This window comes from Oncorhynchus kisutch, linkage group LG27 (genome assembly GCF_002021735.2).
Source record: "Oncorhynchus kisutch isolate 150728-3 linkage group LG27, Okis_V2, whole genome shotgun sequence".
NCBI classification, from domain to species: Eukaryota; Metazoa; Chordata; class Actinopteri; order Salmoniformes; family Salmonidae; genus Oncorhynchus; species Oncorhynchus kisutch.
Genome location: NC_034200.2, coordinates 12,787,066 through 12,805,759, shown reverse-complemented (window position 1 = coordinate 12,805,759; position 18,694 = coordinate 12,787,066). Strand labels below are relative to the sequence as shown.

The window sequence follows — 18,694 nt, the reverse complement described above, 5'->3', positions numbered from 1 at the left end:
CGGGAAGCACAATCAGTTGTGTTTGAAATTCTGTCACGTTTAGACCAAACAATGGCTATTCGTCTGCAAAAATGTTCAGGCTTTATGCACTGGAAGCAGCATTAGTAGAACATTTAAAGTTATATAGGCCTTGAACAACTATTTTACCACACCCATTGAAATAAAGCATGCACTGCCATCATGGGGAAAGAAAACAGGCCATTCTGTAGTTACATGTAGTCAAGCGATGAAAACTCACTGACAAGACATGACAGGATTTCCACCTGAATCAAATGTTTGTACACTTGGTTTTGTAAGACATTTGAGTTCTTTCTACCGGGTTGAGGCAAGACAATTTTACCTTTAGCAGGCAAGTTGTACATGTTTTGTTTGATCACACCATTCTCGGGAAACCCTAGACACTGAGCTGTGCGTGAAAATCCCAGGAGGGCGGTCGTATCTGAGATACTGGATCAGGTGTGCCTAGGACCGATGATCATACCAGGCTCAAAGTTGCTTAGGTCACTCGTTTTGACCATTCTAACTTTCAATCAAACAGTAACTGAATGCCTCGGTGCCAGTCTGCCTGCTTTATATAGCAAGTCACAGCCACGTGACTCACTGTCTGTAGGGACGATCCATTTTCGTGAACGTGGCTGTGTACCTAATAAATTGGCCGGTGAGTGTATGTACTATACATTTGTATATACTTTTAAATGATGTAAGGCAATTCCACAGTAACAGAATGATGCTGAGACTCAAAATGTATGCCAAACAAAAAACAATAAAATACTAAAGTTAAACAAACCATACAACTCTATGCACCAGGATGACTTCTAAAAACCTTTTAACATAGATTTGTGTTTGACATATACTTTAAAGTGAAACACCTAAGTCTCAGCATCATTCAGCATCATGTTACCATGGAATTGCCCTGTACTTCTATCTAAAATACACACACAGGCGCCTTCTCATAAATCATCTACGATGTGTTTTATGTCTAGCCTGACATGAGGTTTAGAGTCTTACATGAGGTTTAGAGTCTAGTCTTACATGAGGTTTAGAGTCTAGTCTTACATGAGGTTTAGAGTCTTACATGAGGTTTAGAGTCTAGTCTTACATGAGGTTTAGAGTCTAGCCTTACATGAGGTTTAGAGTCTAGTCTTACATGAGGTTTAGAGTCTTACATGAGGTTTAGAGTCTAGTCTTACATGAGGTTTAGAGTCTTACATGAGGTTTAGAGTCTAGCCTTACATGAGGTTTAGAGTCTAGCCTTACATGAGGTTTAGAGTCTACCCTTACATGAGGTTTAGAGTCTTACATGAGGTTTAGAGTCTAGTCTTACATGAGGTTTAGAGTCTAGCCTTACATGAGGTTTAGAGTCTAGTCTTACATGAGGTTTAGAGTCTTACATGAGGTTTAGAGTCTAGTCTTACATGAGGTTTAGAGTCTAGCCTTACATGAGGTTTAGAGACTAGCCTTACATGAGGTTTAGAGTCTAGTCTTACATGAGGTTTAGAGTCTAGTCTTACATGAGGTTTAGAGTCTAGCCTTACATGAGGTTTAGAGTCTTACATGAGGTTTAGAGTCTAGTCTTACATGAGGTTTAGAGTCTAGCCTTACATGAGGTTTAGAGTCTAGCCTTACATGAGATTTAGAGTCTAGTCTTACATGAGGTTTAGAGTCTTACATGAGGTTTAGAGTCTAGCCTTACATGAGGTTTAGAGTCTTACATGAGGTTTAGAGTCTAGCCTTACATGAGGTTTAGAGTCTAGTCTTACATGAGGTTTAGAGTCTTACATGAGGTTTAGAGTCTAGCCTTACATGAGATTTAGAGTCTAGTCTTACATGAGGTTTAGAGTCTTACATGAGGTTTAGAGTCTAGCCTTACATGAGGTTTAGAGTCTAGCCTTACATGAGGTTTAGAGTCTAGCCTTACATGAGATTTAGAGTCTAGTCTTACATGAGGTTTAGAGTCTTACATGAGGTTTAGAGTCTAGCCTTACATGAGGTTTAGAGTCTTACATGAGGTTTAGAGTCTAGTCTTACATGAGGTTTAGAGTCTAGCCTTACATGAGGTTTAGAGTCTAGTCTTACATGAGGTTTAGAGTCTTACATGAGGTTTAGAGTCTAGTCTTACATGAGGTTTAGAGTCTAGCCTTACATGAGGTTTAGAGTCTAGCCTTACATGAGATTTAGAGTCTAGCCTTACATGAGGTTTTGAGCAAATGTTTTCTCTCTGAGAGACAGTGTAAGTGTGAAAGTGCCTCAGGTGTGGAAAATCACATCTGCTTTACAGCAGTCAGACTGGCTTGTCAGCCTGACAAATCAGAGGTCACATGTCAGATATACACATTACAACAGAGACCAACAGGTATCTGTCTGACACCAGGGGAAAATCTCAAATTACTACATAAAATATTTCCAGGAGGGCATTTTTGGGGGGCAGAAATTGAACCACACTGACAGACAGACGGACAGACAGACTGACAGACAGACGGGGTTCTACCCAAAAGTAGTGCATTATACAGTGAATAGAAATTCCTCAAAATCAGGATATCATAAAACAAGCCTCGATCTACAACTCAGAGGGAAATTAGAAGGCAAACATGCCGAACCTCAACAATTATAGATTCAGAACATATGGAGAATAAGAATGTGCATGTACAAATGGGCAAATTAACTATATACAGTGCTTTCGGAAAGTATTACGACACCTAGACTGAATTTTGTTACATTAAAGCCTTATTCTATAACGGATTAAATCATTTGTTTCCCTCATCAATCTACAGATAATACCACATAATGAAAAAGTTTTTTAAAAATGTTTTAATATATATTAGCAAAAATCTATATATTTTTACCATTATTTAACTAGGCAAGTCAGTTAAGAACAAATTCTTATTTTCAATGTCGGCCTAGGAACAGTGGGTTAACTGCCTTGTTCAGGGGCAGAATGACAAGATTCTTACCTTGTCAGCTCGGGGATTCGAACTTGCAACCTTTCGGTTATGAGTCCAATGCTCTAACCACTAGGCTCCTTGGCGCCCCATTAATATATATTAATGAAATATTACATTTACATAAGTATTCAGACCCTTTACTCAGTACTTTGTTGAAGCACCTTTGGCAGCGATTACAGCCTCAAGTTACAGCCTTAGGTACGACGCTACAAGCATGGCACACCTATATTTGGGGAGTTTCTCCCATTCTTCTCTGCAGATCCTCTCAAGCTCTATCAGGTTGGATGGGGAGCGTCGCTGCACAGCTATTTTCAGGTCTCGCCAGAGATGTTAGATCGGGTTCAAGTCTGGGCTCTGGTTGGGCCATTCCAGGACATTCAGCAACTTGTTCCGAAGCCACTCCTGCGTTATCTTGGCTGTGTGCCTAGGGTCATTGTCCTGTTGGAAGGTGAACCTTCGCCCCAGTCTGAGGTCCTGAACGCTCTGGAGCAGTTTTCATCACGGATCTCTCTGTACTTTTCTCAGTTCATCTTTCCCTCGATTCTGACTAGTCTCCCAGTCCCTGAAGCTGAAAAACATCCCCACAGCATGATGCTGCCAGCACCATGCTTCACTGTAGGGATGGTGGCGGGTTTCCTCCAGACATGATGCTTGCCATTCACGCAAAAGAGTTCAATCATGGTTTCATCAGACCAGAGAATCTTCTTTCTCATGGTCTGAGTCCTTTAGGTGCTTTTTGGCAAACTCCAAACTCCCGTCTGGCCACTCTACCATAAAAGCCTGATTGGTGAAATGCTGCCGAGATGTTTGTCCTTCTGGAAGGATATCCCATCTTCACAGAGGAACTCTGGAGCTCTGTCAGAGTGACCATCGGGTTCTTACCTCCCTGACCAAGGCCCTTCTCCCCTATAGCTCAGTTTGGCCAGGAGGCAAGCTCTAGGAAGAGTATTGGTGGCTCCAAATGTCTTCCATTTAAGAATGAGGGAGGCCATTGTGTTCTTGGGGACCTTGGTACCCTTCCCCAGATCTGTGCCTTGACACAATCCTGTTTTAGAGCTCTACGGACAATTTCTTCAACCTCACAGCTTGGTTTTTGCTCTGACATGCACTGTCAACTGTGGGATCTTATATAGACAGGTGTATGCCTCCCCAAATCATGCCCAATCAATTGAATTTAAAACAGATGGACTCCAATCAAGTTGTAGAAACATCTCAAGGATGATCAGTGGAAACAGGATGCACCTGAGCTCAATTTCCAATCACATAGCAAAGGGTCTGAATACTTATGTAAAAAGTATTTCTGTATGTTATTTCTAATACATTTGCAAAAATGTTTGAAAAACTGTTTTAGCTTTGTAATTATGGTGTATTGTCTGTAGATTGATGAGGACCATTTTTTATTGAATCAATTTTAGAATAAGGCGTAACGAAATGTGGAAAAAGTCAAGGGGTCTGAAACAAACACATGACTCATATAGAGCTTGAATATAACCATGTTGTTTATTAGACCGATGGGAGGACCACACAGGAAGAGGCTAAAATGTAGGTATTGGTATTAGGAAAGCGCACCCATTATTGAAATCAGACAGCCACCTCCCTTGATCCAGCCCCAAGGACGGTTTGGGGAAGTAAAGGCAACTTGTTTTGTTTGTGGAGCTATTGTTCTCTTCCTAATGGGGGAATCCTTTTTGTGCAAGCCATATTCCACAGAAATGTTCTGCTTAAAGACCCAAGGGTAGGCTTGTTACTGAAGTTACCACACCTCGAATGATGAGAAAATGAGAAATTCCAGGCTCTTGTATCTAAATATGATAAAATGTGTTAGGGAGTGTATGAAGATTAAAGAAAAGACTATGATAGGCAACTGAGGGATAGCACGGAAATGTGGCAATATTCCAAACCAAATGTCAAGAATCTGACCCTGTTTTTCTGAAGGTTGTTTGTATATCTTTGGTTTTCAGGTGTTAAAATCATCCTTTTTTGGTTGATAGAGAAGAAAGATTCCAGTCACTGTTTCATCTGTTGAAGAGCCAGGTTTAGTTGTGAGAGGAGTCAAGAGGAGAGAGCGTGTGAGAGAGAGAGGGTGTGAAAGAGTGAAAGTGTGTGAGAGAGAGAGAGAGAGAGAGAGAGAGAGAGAGAGAGAGAGAGAGAGACAGAAGGACCCACAGGATACACCTAGGCCACAGTGGAAAACACATTCATTTGTCTACTAGCCAACCAAACAGCCAAATAACAGGCAAGGAACTGGAAGTGAGTTCTTTAAGTTTTCGATTAGCTGACATCTATATGGTATTACATAAAACCCCCTTTGTACTTAGGCCTTAGACCTTAGGTCTTTTATCTTTTACAACATAGAAGAACAACTGCCAATGTTTGTGCCATTTTTGCAGTTCAATATTTGAAAAGCTGTGTGCTGCTATATACTTAAACAGGCCTACTGTTACAGCATATGCAGAGTTTATAGATTATGCAAAAACATCAAAAATATTTAGGTTATCTGTGCGCTTTAACCTTACTAATCGAAATATTTGGAGAGAAAAAAACATAATTGCACGCAATCATACTGTGATAACATGCCTCAATAAAATAAAGGATATTGACAGTGATTTTGCTTATGGGGAAGAAAAATACTCAGTCAAAGCATTTAATTCACAGTCTGTGTTATCTGATCAACTTTTTTTATTAGTAAAATATGACTTCATCGCAATCAGTATAAGGGGTCGCAGAACTCAAGTGAGCAATGGGCTGTTTTCCTGGTACACGATACTGCCTGCACCTGTTGAGATGGTAAGATAGCAGCAGGGCCTTTAGCTCGTTTTCCCAGCCTAAATTCCTGCGTCTCTTTCCACTGGAGCCTCTCACACAGCCACAGATGACCCACTGGATCATGGAAAGGCTATAAAAGCACTCCATTACTCTGTTACCATGTATATACAAAGGACTGAAATCACCTCAATTAATAACTACTCGTGCTGGGACAATAAACCAAAAATGATCGACACCGACCATACCGATCACTTATCCCAGGCCTTTTGCTGATATACTTCAATGCAATAAGTAGCCTATACTAGAGAGATGAGAAGATTCAAATGAAATATGTTTTGTAATATGGGTGATGATTAATGAGACAATTGATGGCTACAACCATAAAACTAGTAGTAGTAGTTTAATGGATAATAAAACAATTAATTTGATGCACATTAATGTTATAAACTTATTGTTTCATTTATTGTTATCGCATCAATTCAGACAATTTATCGCGATATGTATTTTTGTCCATATCGCCCAACTCTAGTAACTACATGTAGACAAAGCCCCTTCTCCAAAGCATTTCTACACTGAACAAAAATATAAACCCAACATGTAAAGTGTTGGTCCCGTGTTTTATGAGCTGAAACAAAAGACGCCGGAAATGTTCCATATCCACAAAAAGCTTATTTCTCTCAAATGTCTTTACATCTCTTTTGGTGAGCATTTCTCCTTTGCCAAGATTATCCATCTACCTAACAGGTGTGGCATATCAAGAATCTGATTAAACAACATGATCATTACACAGGTGCACCTTGCGCGGGGGACAATAAAAGGCCACTCTACAATGTGCAGTTTTGTCACACAGCACAATGTCACATATGTCTCAAGTTTTGGCGCTGAGAAGTATTTCTGTCTGTAATGAAGCATAAGCTGCCTCCAATGTCATTTTAGAGAATTTAGCAGTACGCCCAACCGGCCTCACAACCGCAGACCATGTGTAACTAAGCCAGCCCAGGACCTCCACATCTGGTTTCTTCACCTGCGGGATCATCTGAGAACAGCCACCCGGACAGCAGATGATTACTGTGGGTTTGCACAACCAAAGAATTTCTGCACAAACTCAGAAACCATCTCAGGGAAGCCCATCTGCGTGCTTGTTGTCCTCACCAGAGTCTTGACTTCACTGCAGTTCGACGTCGTAACTGACTTCAGTGGGCAAATTGCTCACCTTCGATGGCCACTGGTATGCTGGAGAAGTGTGCTCTTCACGGATGAATTCCAGTGTCAACTGTACCGGGCAGATGGCAGACAGTGTGTATGGCGTCGTGTGGGTGAGCGGTTTGCTGATGTTAATGTTGGGAACAGAGTGCCCCATGGTGGTGGGGTTATGGTATGGGCAGGCATAAGCTACGGACAATGAACTTAATTACATTTTATCAATGGCAATTTGAATTCACAGAGATACCGTGACGAGATCCTAAAACCCATTGTCGTGCCATTCATCCTCAATCATCACTATGTTTCAGCATGATAATGCACGGCCGCATTTCACATGGATCTGTACACAATTCCTGGAAGCTGAAAATGTCCCAGTTCTTCCATGTGCCTGCATACTCACCAGACATGTCACCAATTGAGCATGTTTGGGATGCTCTGGATCGACGTGTATGACAGCGTGTTCCAGTTCCTATCCACCAACTTCGCACAGCCATTGAAGAAGAGTGGGGCAACTTTTCACAGGCCACAATCAACAGCCTGATCAACTCTATGAGAAGGAGATGTGTTACGCTGCATGAGGCAAATTGTGGTCCCAGCAGATGCTGACTGGTTTTCTGATCCACGCCCCTACCTATTTTTTAAAAGGTATCTGTGACCAACAGATGCATATCTGTATTCCCAGTCATGTGAAATCCATAGAATTTATTTCTTGACTGATTTCCTTATAAGAACTGAATAATATATCACTGAAATCACTGCTGACCATCTGGTAGGGGATGGAAAACATTTCTTGACGTTTAAACTGCCATTGTTTTATCGGTTTCCCGTTGAACTATAAGAAAAATACATTAAATTCCATGTGAATTCACAATGCAGCTGTTCTGCTTCCAGCAATGGTTTGGGTCTCACGGTGCGTCCCTTTCAGATGGTTAAGCATTGGACCTGTACTACCATTACTTTAGGCCAACCTCAATTCCACCTGCATTTCCTTCTCATTGAACTTCTCAAAGTATTGCCATACAGCCGTACATCCAAGAACACAAACCCTCGCACTAGGCCTATCTATTGGCAATCAAAAACTGTATGTCCCAATGGAATGATGTATCTTGCAATTTCTTGGCTTGCAATGTCTCGCAACTTCAGTAAAGCAGAGCCTATGATCAATGAATAGGCTAAGATATTCTACATGCAACAGACCAAAGACTGAACACACTCGCATCATTAGCGAAGAGAAAGAGCAGGGGTGGAATCATTAGTCCAAACAATTGTAAAACAGAACTAAAACGAGTTTCTATTCGACAAATTCAGGTAGGCCCCTCCCCGAGATCACCCGTTCGACCATGAAGGCCTGATTCACGCAGTCTCCTCTGAACACTTGATGTTGAGATGTGTCTGTTACTTGAACTCTTATTTGGGCTGCAATCTGAGGTACAGTTAACTCTAATGAACTTATCCTCTGGGTCTTCCTTTCCTGTGGCGGTCATCATGAGAGACAGTTTCGTCATAGCGCTTGGTGGTTTTTGCGACTGCACTTGAAGAAAGTTCTTGAAATGTTCCGGATTGATGACCTTCATGTCTTAAAGTAATGATGGACTGTCATTTTTCTTTGCTTATTTGAGCTGTTCTTGCCATAATATGGACTTGGTCTTTTACCAAATGGCCTATCTTCTGTACACCACCCATACCTTGTCACAACACAACTGATTGGCTAAAATGCATTAAGAAGCAAAGAAATTCCACAAATTAACTTTTAACAAGGCACACCCATTAACTGAAATGCATGACTACCTCATTAAGCCGGTTGAGAGAATGTCAAGAATGTACTAAGCTGTCATCAAGGCAAAGGGTGGCTACTTTGAACAATATAAAATATATTTTGATTTGTTCAACACTTTTTTGGTTACTACATGATTCCATGTGCTTTTTCATAGTTTTGATGTCTTCACTATTATTCTACAATGTAGAAACTAGTATAAATAAAGAAAAACCTTTGAATGAGTAGGTGTGTCCAAACTGTTGACTGGTACTGTACGTCTCCCGTTCGGCATGTCTCTTGTGATGCGGTTCACAGGAGCACTGACGGATGTGTTGACATGACAACTGTGTCAGAGTTTTGAACAACCCTTCCCCCCCTTTTGTTCCATGCCGGCTGAAGAACTAGCTAGCCAGTAATTAGTAACACCAGACACAGATGAAAGGGGAGACATAAGTATCTTTGCCATAGATGAATAGTGTACATTTTTTATTGAATTTGATGACACCCTACAGTCAAATTTAGGCACCAGTAGAGTAGCCATCTAGCTATATATACAATACCCCTCTGCAAACATGCCTTCTCCGATGTTGGCAGTATTTATTTAAATTAGATACGAGAATATTGTGTTACCATTGGTGTATTAAAATGAGAGTTAGGGTGATGTCACCCTATCCCCTTAATAATCCTGCCTCCTGAATCCAAGTGTTTGACATGGAGGAGGGTGTATCTCCCTCCAGCTCCCTGGTTAATTGTCAGTTACAGAGGGAACCAGCAACTTTATGATCAAACTTCATCAATGTAGAAGCAACAGTCATTTTTCATCATACTTTGATCTGGTTTCATCTCAATATCAACCAATTTAATGAAAAACATGATTGACTGTTCATGACCTTTAAGGGTCCGAATTTAATTTAAACGTTAGTTCACACCCCTACCATCTGGTATGCCTAACAGCTATGGACCTGCTTATCATGACACCTATTGATTCATTTCCATGAAAGCAAAAATGGACAGAAGCCATATTAATGATAACAAGCTGGAAATAATGGTGTCCTAATGACAGAATGGAAATCAGGCCATAACAATGGGGTCCTATAGCTTCAGCTTACGAAGACACATATAGTGATATTTCTAACAGCACTTACATGGCCTTGAACCACAGCTGGGTGCCCCTGCTCATGTCGGCCATAGATCAGAGTCCTCAGCAGAGGTATCAGTGTTCCTTCCTGGATACCTGCAATCTACAAAGCCACCATTGTCCCTCTGTGAAACTGTACTCGTCTCACCAAATGAAATCTCTCTCTGCCACTCTGAGGTAGAGCAGATTATCAAAGAGAGAAGCAGAGAGGGAGAGTTGGTTTCCCCCAAGGCACCAGTTAGCTCTCATGGCCATGCTCCAGAAGCCATATACACAACAATGGCTTGAGCAGATGAGAAATCTGGGAAGGTCATCAGAGAGCACACCTGGGTTCAAATAGTATTTGTTTTCTTTCAAGCACTTTAGCTGCACTTGACCGAGCTCGCCTGGCGCAATGGAAACAACGGGATTGTCCCAAAAGTGCAAACCCTTTGTATCTGGCACTGATCAAACACTCAAAGGGATCAAACGTTCAAAATATTTGAAAGACAACCAATACTGTTTGAACCCAGGTCTGTCAGAGCGGCTACAATGGCCAGGCAAGCACCCATTTGATTCTAATGAACAACCAGGCTGTTTCTGTGGTTACTAAAGTGTTGTAATCTATATTTCACTCACGACGATGATATTAAAAGAAAAGGAATGTGTTTTGTGAAATGATGAAAAACAATGGATGGCTGGATTCTAAGGATTCTGGTACGGTGCAGTGGCACTGAGATAAGATCATAGAAGGTGTGGAAGAATAGTATAGGAGTTAAGTGGCAAAAAATAAATAGGCTAGTAGTAAGCACCACGCAATCTATGCTTTATTGACAATATGTCGACCCTTAGGTCTTCCTCAGGTCAGACCGGAACATAATCTTTCACCTGCAGCACCTGCTGTGCCTTTATGTCATATTTTCTTATACAAGAACAGGGGAGATACACTACAGTCTGACTATACCACTCACACAGCTTAATTGAAAGATAGCAGTTTAGTTTGTTGCACTTCAACTGGATGTATACTTACACATCTCACTTGCACTCACTCACAGCCTAGACCGACAGCCATACAAGAGATCCAGTCACCTATTAACTGGGAATAGCAGAATATTGCTAAGGGGAACTCTACTACCCTCCATATCTCTCTCTCTGAGTGGGGAGGGGCGATGAAATGACACATTGACAATATAGGAGTGTTTAGGACTGCCTGCAATAAGAAAATGTCAACCATCTGAAAATGCCTGTCTTTCAATGTGTCCTTTCTACCGATCGAAAACTGTTAATGACTGCAAAAATAGTCATCTTAACAAGTATGGAATTCTCCAAATATAGATCCACTGGAAGACACACTGACTGAAATGCATCCGAGCCCGGTAATGTATAATTGCTGAAATGATTGCTTCCGGGTGGATGATGATAATTCTATGGGTTCTATTGACGTCCTCTAACAGAAGACGACAGTCTATCATCATTAATACCAATGAAGTGCAGGAAGGAACATCAGAAGATATCTCAGATCATCCAGAAGATATTTTTCACCAAATATTGTATTAGGAAAGACCTTGGCTAGATGCCATGGATGTTGATTAGGGGAAAGGCCACGCCAAAAGTAGCCTGTTTGGCGTAACAAGGACAGCAATAAAGTCGGAAAGACAGTACAAACTGATCTGGAACCAAGCTGGTGCAACTTGTAGGGAGGAAAACTAGAAGATCTCTCTCAACACGAGTTATACCTAAATCCCGCCACAACCACTAAGCGGGTAGCCAGGCCGCTTGGATGTCACAGTAGGACTGACAGAGCTGACAGGCCCTACTTCCTGTGGGAGATGGTTAATCGCTGCTAAGTGCATTATCAAATCTCCAATTCTGCTCAACAAGGACAGAGGGAGCCCAGTAGCCCACTGCCTTGCCTTGATGTCTTCCCCATGCATACAGGATAACAACATCTACTAAATGCATTCACATCCCCAGAGCAAACTCGGGCAGGACTTTCAGTCCTTCTTATTGTCACTTATGCATGAAGAACAGTACTGTGGGGTTGTGTTAGTGGTTTTCTCCCACCCAGTGTTTCCCCTATACCCATTTAGCAGTTGCGGGCCGGCACATATTTTTGTGTGACAATTTTTTGGGGGGATGGTAAAAAGTTCAGTGTTAACGTATAGTAAAGTATATAGAACATATAATGGAGCCATATAAAGTTTTTTTTTTAATATAAGATCATCTCTAAGATTCCAAAAATATCATGGTACGGGGCGGCACACATTGATTTTGTTATAATGTTGAGTCCCCTAGATAGCATAAGAACACAGCATAAGCTATGGCAAGATGTGTAGAATTGCATCAAATTAGCTTTCAAACTGCACATTTTCTCTCAGCCCCATGACAAAATCTGTAGAATTGCAGGAAAATAACTTTAAAACGGTACAATGTTCACAGCAAAAGTTTGTCTCTGTGGCCAAGATAAGAGAAAATATAAATACATACATTGGCCACATCCCATGCTAACTTTGCCACCACTGCTGAAAAAGTTCAACACTGACATTTAGCCCCAGGACAGAAAAATAATACTCTATCTAGAACTCTAGAGAAATTCGAGGAAAATGCTGACACAGAAGTTTTTCGTTTTGAGTAGGCTGCATTTATTTATTTTTATGACTTGATGTGGAAGACAAGCCACAACATCATTAACATAATGCGACTTTCTTGGCATCTTCTCTCTCTACTGAGTAACTCATATCACTTCAAAGTGTTAACCTCCAACACACAGTGAACAGCAAACCTGCTTTAAAAAAACAGATTCACGGCACGATGCCTCTCCCCTAAGTGGATGTACTGATAATATGTAGGTTGTGTCTGACGTTTGAAATATATGTAGTTCTGTCCCTGAGCTGTGCTCATCTATTAATGTTCTGTATTATTACAAGTTTCATGTTTCGTGTGGACCCCAGGAAGAGTAGCTGCTGCCTATCGCAACATGCTAATGGGGATCCTAACCAAATACCAAATACCTTTCCGATCCGAACCTCTCAGTTTCTTTTATGAGACAGCTTTAACATTTAAGATGGCTGTTTTGAAATCATCCAAAATGAGGAGAATGATGTTAAATGAACAGACTATATCATACGGTAATTTCTCACAATGTTTGGTACTTTCCGAATGCAGCGTATGTCAACAATCCTTCCGCCAAAGGACTATTCTATGGATTACATTTTGTGAAAATACCTCAAATCATGGTCAATTTTTGTGTGTCTGGTTTTAGGAGGAATCACTCTATGGCAGGGCTTGAAATTATGCAAAATTCTATGCATCGCCAGCTTTCTAAACTAACGTTCTGTGTACTGAACCTTAAAAAGACTAACTCTCCAGTCAGGCAACTACTGACTCTCTAAAAGCCTTATTTAGGGTCGTTTCACTTCTTTTACAACAGGGTGCCAATGTGCGCCTTCCAGTTTGTTTAGCTGCTCTGAAATATTTAGGAAATCTGTCTTTTGGCTCACAAACACGCCTGACTTGTTATGATTCTGTGAACACCGGCTGGGACTGGGAGAAGAACTTGCTAGAACGGGCTGATAAAACCTGTTGCACTTGTTAACTCTATAGGGACTCAGTAGGGACGACGGTTTGTAGGCACTCTGTAGGGAGCATGGGGTTGTTGGTTCTAGTCAGGGACCACGGTTTGTAGGCACTCTGTAGGGAGCATGGGTTGTTGGTTCTAGTCAGGAACCACGGTTTGTAGGCACTCTGTAGGGAGCATGGGTTGTTGGTTCTAGTCAGGGTCCACGGTTTGTAGGCACTCTGTAGGGAGCATGGGTTGTTGGTTCTAGTCAGGGTCCACGGTTTGTAGGCACTCTGTAGGGAGCATGGGTTGTTGGTTCTAGTCAGGGACCACGGTTTGTAGGCACTCTGTAGGGAGCATGGGTTGTTGGTTCTAGTCAGGGACCACGGTTTGTAGGCACTCTGTAGGGAGCATGGGTTATTGGTTCTAGTCAGGAACCACGGTTTGTAGGCACTCTGTAGGGAGCATGGGTTGTTGGTTCTAGTCAGGGTCCACGGTTTGTAGGCACTCTGTAGGGAGCATGGGTTGTTGGTTCTAGTCAGGGTCCACGGTTTGTAGGCACTCTGTAGGGAGCATGGGTTGTTGGTTCTAGTCAGGGACCACGGTTTGTAGGCACTCTGTAGGGAGCATGGGTTGTTGGTTCTAGTCAGGGACCACGGTTTGTAGGCACTCTGTAGGGAGCATGGGTTGGAAAGCTGTGATTATTAGATTATTATCTGCTACACTGGTGTTGGGGGACAGGATAATACGACTTGATGATGATGGATGAACAATGGATCTAAAGGTTATGAAGGCTTAAAGGAGGCTTCCACCTTCTTCCACCTGCCTCTCCTGGGATATACTGTATGGGGTCATTCCACCATTCTCTTCTGTTCTAACTGGCTTGATGTGAGTAAACAAACCAGTGTAGTACAAATATAATAGACTTGAATTCTGCACATTAGGACACACTTTTTGGGTGATAATGTTTTTGAACATGGAATCTTACTCTTTTATCCAAGCACTGTGATTAGCATGTCTGCGTTATTGATGTTGTTGTTTTTGTCCTCTTAGTTTGAGTGCCACTTATTGTAAATCACTCTAAATAATAACATCTGCTAGCTAGCCTACATTACTAAAATGAAACATAAATGTTTTGATCTCCGTAAAGATTTTTTCCCACGACATTGCCACCACAAAAGACTACATTGGCCTTCTTGTCAGCTGAGGGATGACATACAGTTCACTGGGTGCTTGTCCTATCGCCTCCTGGTTTACTCTGCCTCTCAAAGCTTCTGTTTACTTAGTTTATTCATGCTTACTGAGGAAGCAAACTAAATTGGTGTCAGAAGTCGTACATGTTGTAGGGCAGGGCTATTTAACTCTTACCCTACGAGGTCCGGAGCTAAATAATTTTTTACCTGATAATTAATTGCACCTACCTGGTGTCCAAGGTCTAAACCTGATTAGAGGGGGACCCTTTTTTTTAAAGCAGTGGAACTGGCTTCGAGGTCCAGAGTTGAGTTTGAGGGTTGTAGGGAAAGACCCACAAACCAAAAAACACCTTCAATGTGCCATGCAACTAAACTCATTTGTCTACTTTAGAATCATTACAATTGTACTGTGGTTAAAATACAATCTACAATGGTTGAAGAACACAGATAAATTAAATAGCTTAGAGTAGCAGACATAACAGCTCCACTTGTGTCTAGTTAACAATAATCCTGTACATTCATACATTAGAACAAGGCCATGAGAAAGACCTTCACTGTTTTCTCTACAGCAAACCTGCTTCATACATCAATTAAAACAGATGATTTGTTGATTATACGTTTGGTAACAGAATGATGGTTTGTGCTGTTTGTGCCAAATTTGTTGCCAAATTTTGGATCTGCACTGTTTCTTGTACAATTTTCTGTTGTTAAAGGCAGGCCATGTCTTGTGCATGAGTTGTATGGTTTAACTTTTCTTTTTTTTCTTTTTTTGTACATACATTTTAAAGTGGAATTGGATTTGTCCTTTACGTACGTAAATTATGTATACTGTGCAAAATGATGTTCTCCAACTTGTACACTGAGGTTACAAAACAATAGGAACGCCTGCTCTTTCCAAGCCATAGACTGACCAGGTGAAAGCTATGATCCCTTATTGATGTCACTTGTTAAATCCACTTCAATCAGTGTCGATGAAGGGGAGGAGACAGGTTAAAGAAGGATTTTTAAGCCTTGAGACAATTGAGACATGGATTGTGTATGGGTGCCATTCAGAGGGTGAATGAAAAAGACGAAAGATTTAAGTGCCTTTAAAGGTATGGTAGTAGGGGGCGCCAGGCAGACCACTTTGAGTGTCTCAAGAACTGCAACGCTGCTGGATTTTTTTCATGCTCGACAGTTTCCAGTGCATATCATGAATGGTCCACCAACCAAAGGTCATCCAGCCAACTTGACAACTGTGGGAAGCAATGCAGTTAGTCAACATGGGCCAGCATCCCTGTGGAAAGCTTTCCACACCTTTTAGAGTGTCTATGCCCCCCAACGAATTGAGGCTGTTCTGAGGGGAAAGGAAGTGCAACTCAATATTATGAAGGTGTTACTAATGTGTTGTACACTCAGTGTATGTTGCAATTCAAAGTCTGGTACCGTGGAAGCCATTACGAAACAACTCTCCTCCATTCCCGGGCATCATCAATGGAGTGAATATTCTGGTGCGTTGGCTACGGCTGCGTTTCGCATGGAAGGCGTACTGTAGTTCGCGCTGTAGTGGTCTATTGGTCCATTCCTGTGTTACTTGGCACATCAAACTGGACCTACCTTACTATGAAAGTATATCATCGATATATACGAGAATAATACACTGTGAGTTAACTATTTGTCACAAGTGTCCTACATAGTCTCAGACAAGTAATAACCAGGAAGAGTTATTCTCTCCTGGATTCTTTCCCACGCAGGCTGTCTGGAGTTTCTACATCGTTGAGAGTTTGTATGGAGCTCACCGCAGTGAAATACCTAAACGTTCGTTGATAATTTAAAGAAAAGCAATTCGGATACCAAAAAATGTTCCGTAAAATATGCTAACATAAGCACATCAAAGTTCGTTGTCTTACCTTTCTTTTCCGGTAAAGCACACGAGACCAAGGAGACTAAAGAGATGAAAACGATCCAGATTTGAAACTGTGTAGCCATGGTATTTTTTAAACTCGTCTTCATTCTTCCTCTCCGAATGAAAACTGTGTCAGTCCATACTAATTAGGTCTACAATTCAACTAACTTTACAGTGAAACTGTGAGCTGGCGTCTACTGAAGGACTTTTCCTTTGCTTGTAAGTTTGACAGCTCCTCCTCTCCAGGCTGTGTATCTCCACAATAAGAGGCGCTCGAAGGAAAGCAAGAGAAATGGAAGGGATTTCCGACGTCATCCGTAGGGAGGACTATTGGTGTATAATTCTCATGTATTCTCTCAGGTAAACGGGTCACCAGGTTTGACGTTCCAATGGGTCTCTCTCAACATTTTCTGTATGACGCTACACATTCTCATGATGTTATTTACAATTAAGGACAGAAAAATACAGAAGAAGATATTTTTGTTGTTGTTGTTGCGAAATGTAACATTTTGAGCCCTGAATGCTGATTGGCTGACAGCCGTGTTATGTCAGATCGTATACCACGGTTATGACAAAACATTTATTTCCACTCTAATTACATTGGTAACCAGTTTATAATAGCAATAAGACACCTCAGGGAGTTGTGGTATATGGCTAATATACCATGGCTAAGGGCTGTGTCCAGGCACTCGGCATTGCTTTGTTCATAAGAATGGCCATTAGCAGTGGTATATTGGCCATATACCACCCCCCCCCCCCCCCAGACTTTATTAGTTAAACATTCCATGTTGTTCGACTCGAACGAGAATTATCGATCGAGCCCAGCACAGAGAATTATCGCTCGAGTCCAACAAAATGGAATACAACGTTGTGGAGAAAGTTCGGAATGAGACAATTTCATGTGTACAACATCTAAAGACCTGCGTCACTATACTGAGAGCATTGCCGTTTCTAAAACAACTTAGTTGAGTGTTTTGGGTGCCCCTGCAACTGCAGAATGAGCATGGGGAGTATCACAAAAAAATGTGTCTTTACAGTACACATCTATAACATTCCATTTATGTAAAAAAATATATACAACATTTTTTTTAAACAAAAGCAGTGAACTTGTCCGTTAAGTCAGACTATAGAGGCGTTATAAATGTGCTTCCAATGTATATTGAAGAGGGTATTTCTAGGCTATAAAAAGTATAGGCTAAAGTATATGCTAAAATCATAGCAACAATATATTGCAATCTTATCACCCTCTCTCTAATGTCATACCTTGGGTCTGGTCTAGAGGCCTTTCTCACCTATTTTGTGGACATAAAACAGACAGAGGTGCTGTAAATAACCGCAGAGCCAGAGATGTGTGTGCGTGTGTGTGTGTGTTATTATTGTTTTGGTCACATCAGTCTGCCATTAAGCAAGGCAGTTAACCCCCAACAACAGCGCCAATGACATCGATTAAGGCAGCCCCCCGCATCTCTCTGATTCAAATATGTTTGGTTAAATGCGGAAGACACATTTTGGTTGAATGCATTCAGTTGTGCAACTGACTAGGTATCCCCTTTCCCTTTCAGTCTTCATCACATTATGTTGGAGCAGGGGAGAATGACTGCCCCCTCTCATTGAGGATTTCAGTTCAAGGCTAACTGGAGTTCTGCAATCTAAATCAATAATGGTACCAATCCTTGATTCTATTTCACCAGATGTATGTCCTTAAACAGAAGGTATACGGATAATTTAGTGGCTACCGGCAGCCTGCCGTATCCCGGTCTGCCTTCAACTTGAGATTCTCAATGAGAGGGGGCAGCACTGACCTTGCCTGCAACATCACTTCCTAGAGTAGCTCAAACTGCGCATGCAATGTTTCCAAAAACTCCTCCATGAAGCAAGATGGTGGCACGCTAAAATGAAATCTGTCTCTGTGTTTGCCAAGATGAGTGGAAAATATGTAGACAGAGTGTGTGCATTGTGCAAGTGTGTGCTCTAATTAGTAAGGAACCCCCCACCTGGTTGTCTAGGGCTTAATTGAAAGGGAAAAACCAAAAACCTGCAGACACTAGGCCCTCCATGGAATGAGTTTGGCCCTCCGTGGAATGAATGACACTAGGCCCTCCATGGAATGAGTTTGGCCCTCCGTGGAATGAATGACACTAGGCCCTCCATGGAATGAATGACACTAGGCCCTCCATGGAATGAGTTTGGCCCTCCGTGGAATGAATGACACTAGGCCCTCCATGGAATGAATGACCTAGGCCCTCCATGGAATGAGTTTGACACACCTGCTG

The 18,694-nt window shown here is 41.6% G+C and overlaps 1 protein-coding gene across 1 annotated transcript in view; it reads right to left on the bottom strand.

Moving 5' to 3' along the window:
* Window positions 1–16,684, bottom strand: part of LOC109871972 (epidermal growth factor receptor) — a 53,332-nt gene extending 36,648 nt beyond the window's left edge. Inside the window, exon 1 of the mRNA XM_020463024.2 lies at window positions 16,426–16,684. Within this exon, the coding sequence (XP_020318613.2) occupies window positions 16,426–16,528 (103 nt within the window). The 5' untranslated portion in view covers window positions 16,529–16,684. The remainder of the gene's footprint in view (window positions 1–16,425) is intronic.
* Window positions 16,685–18,694: the final 2,010 nt, after the last annotated feature.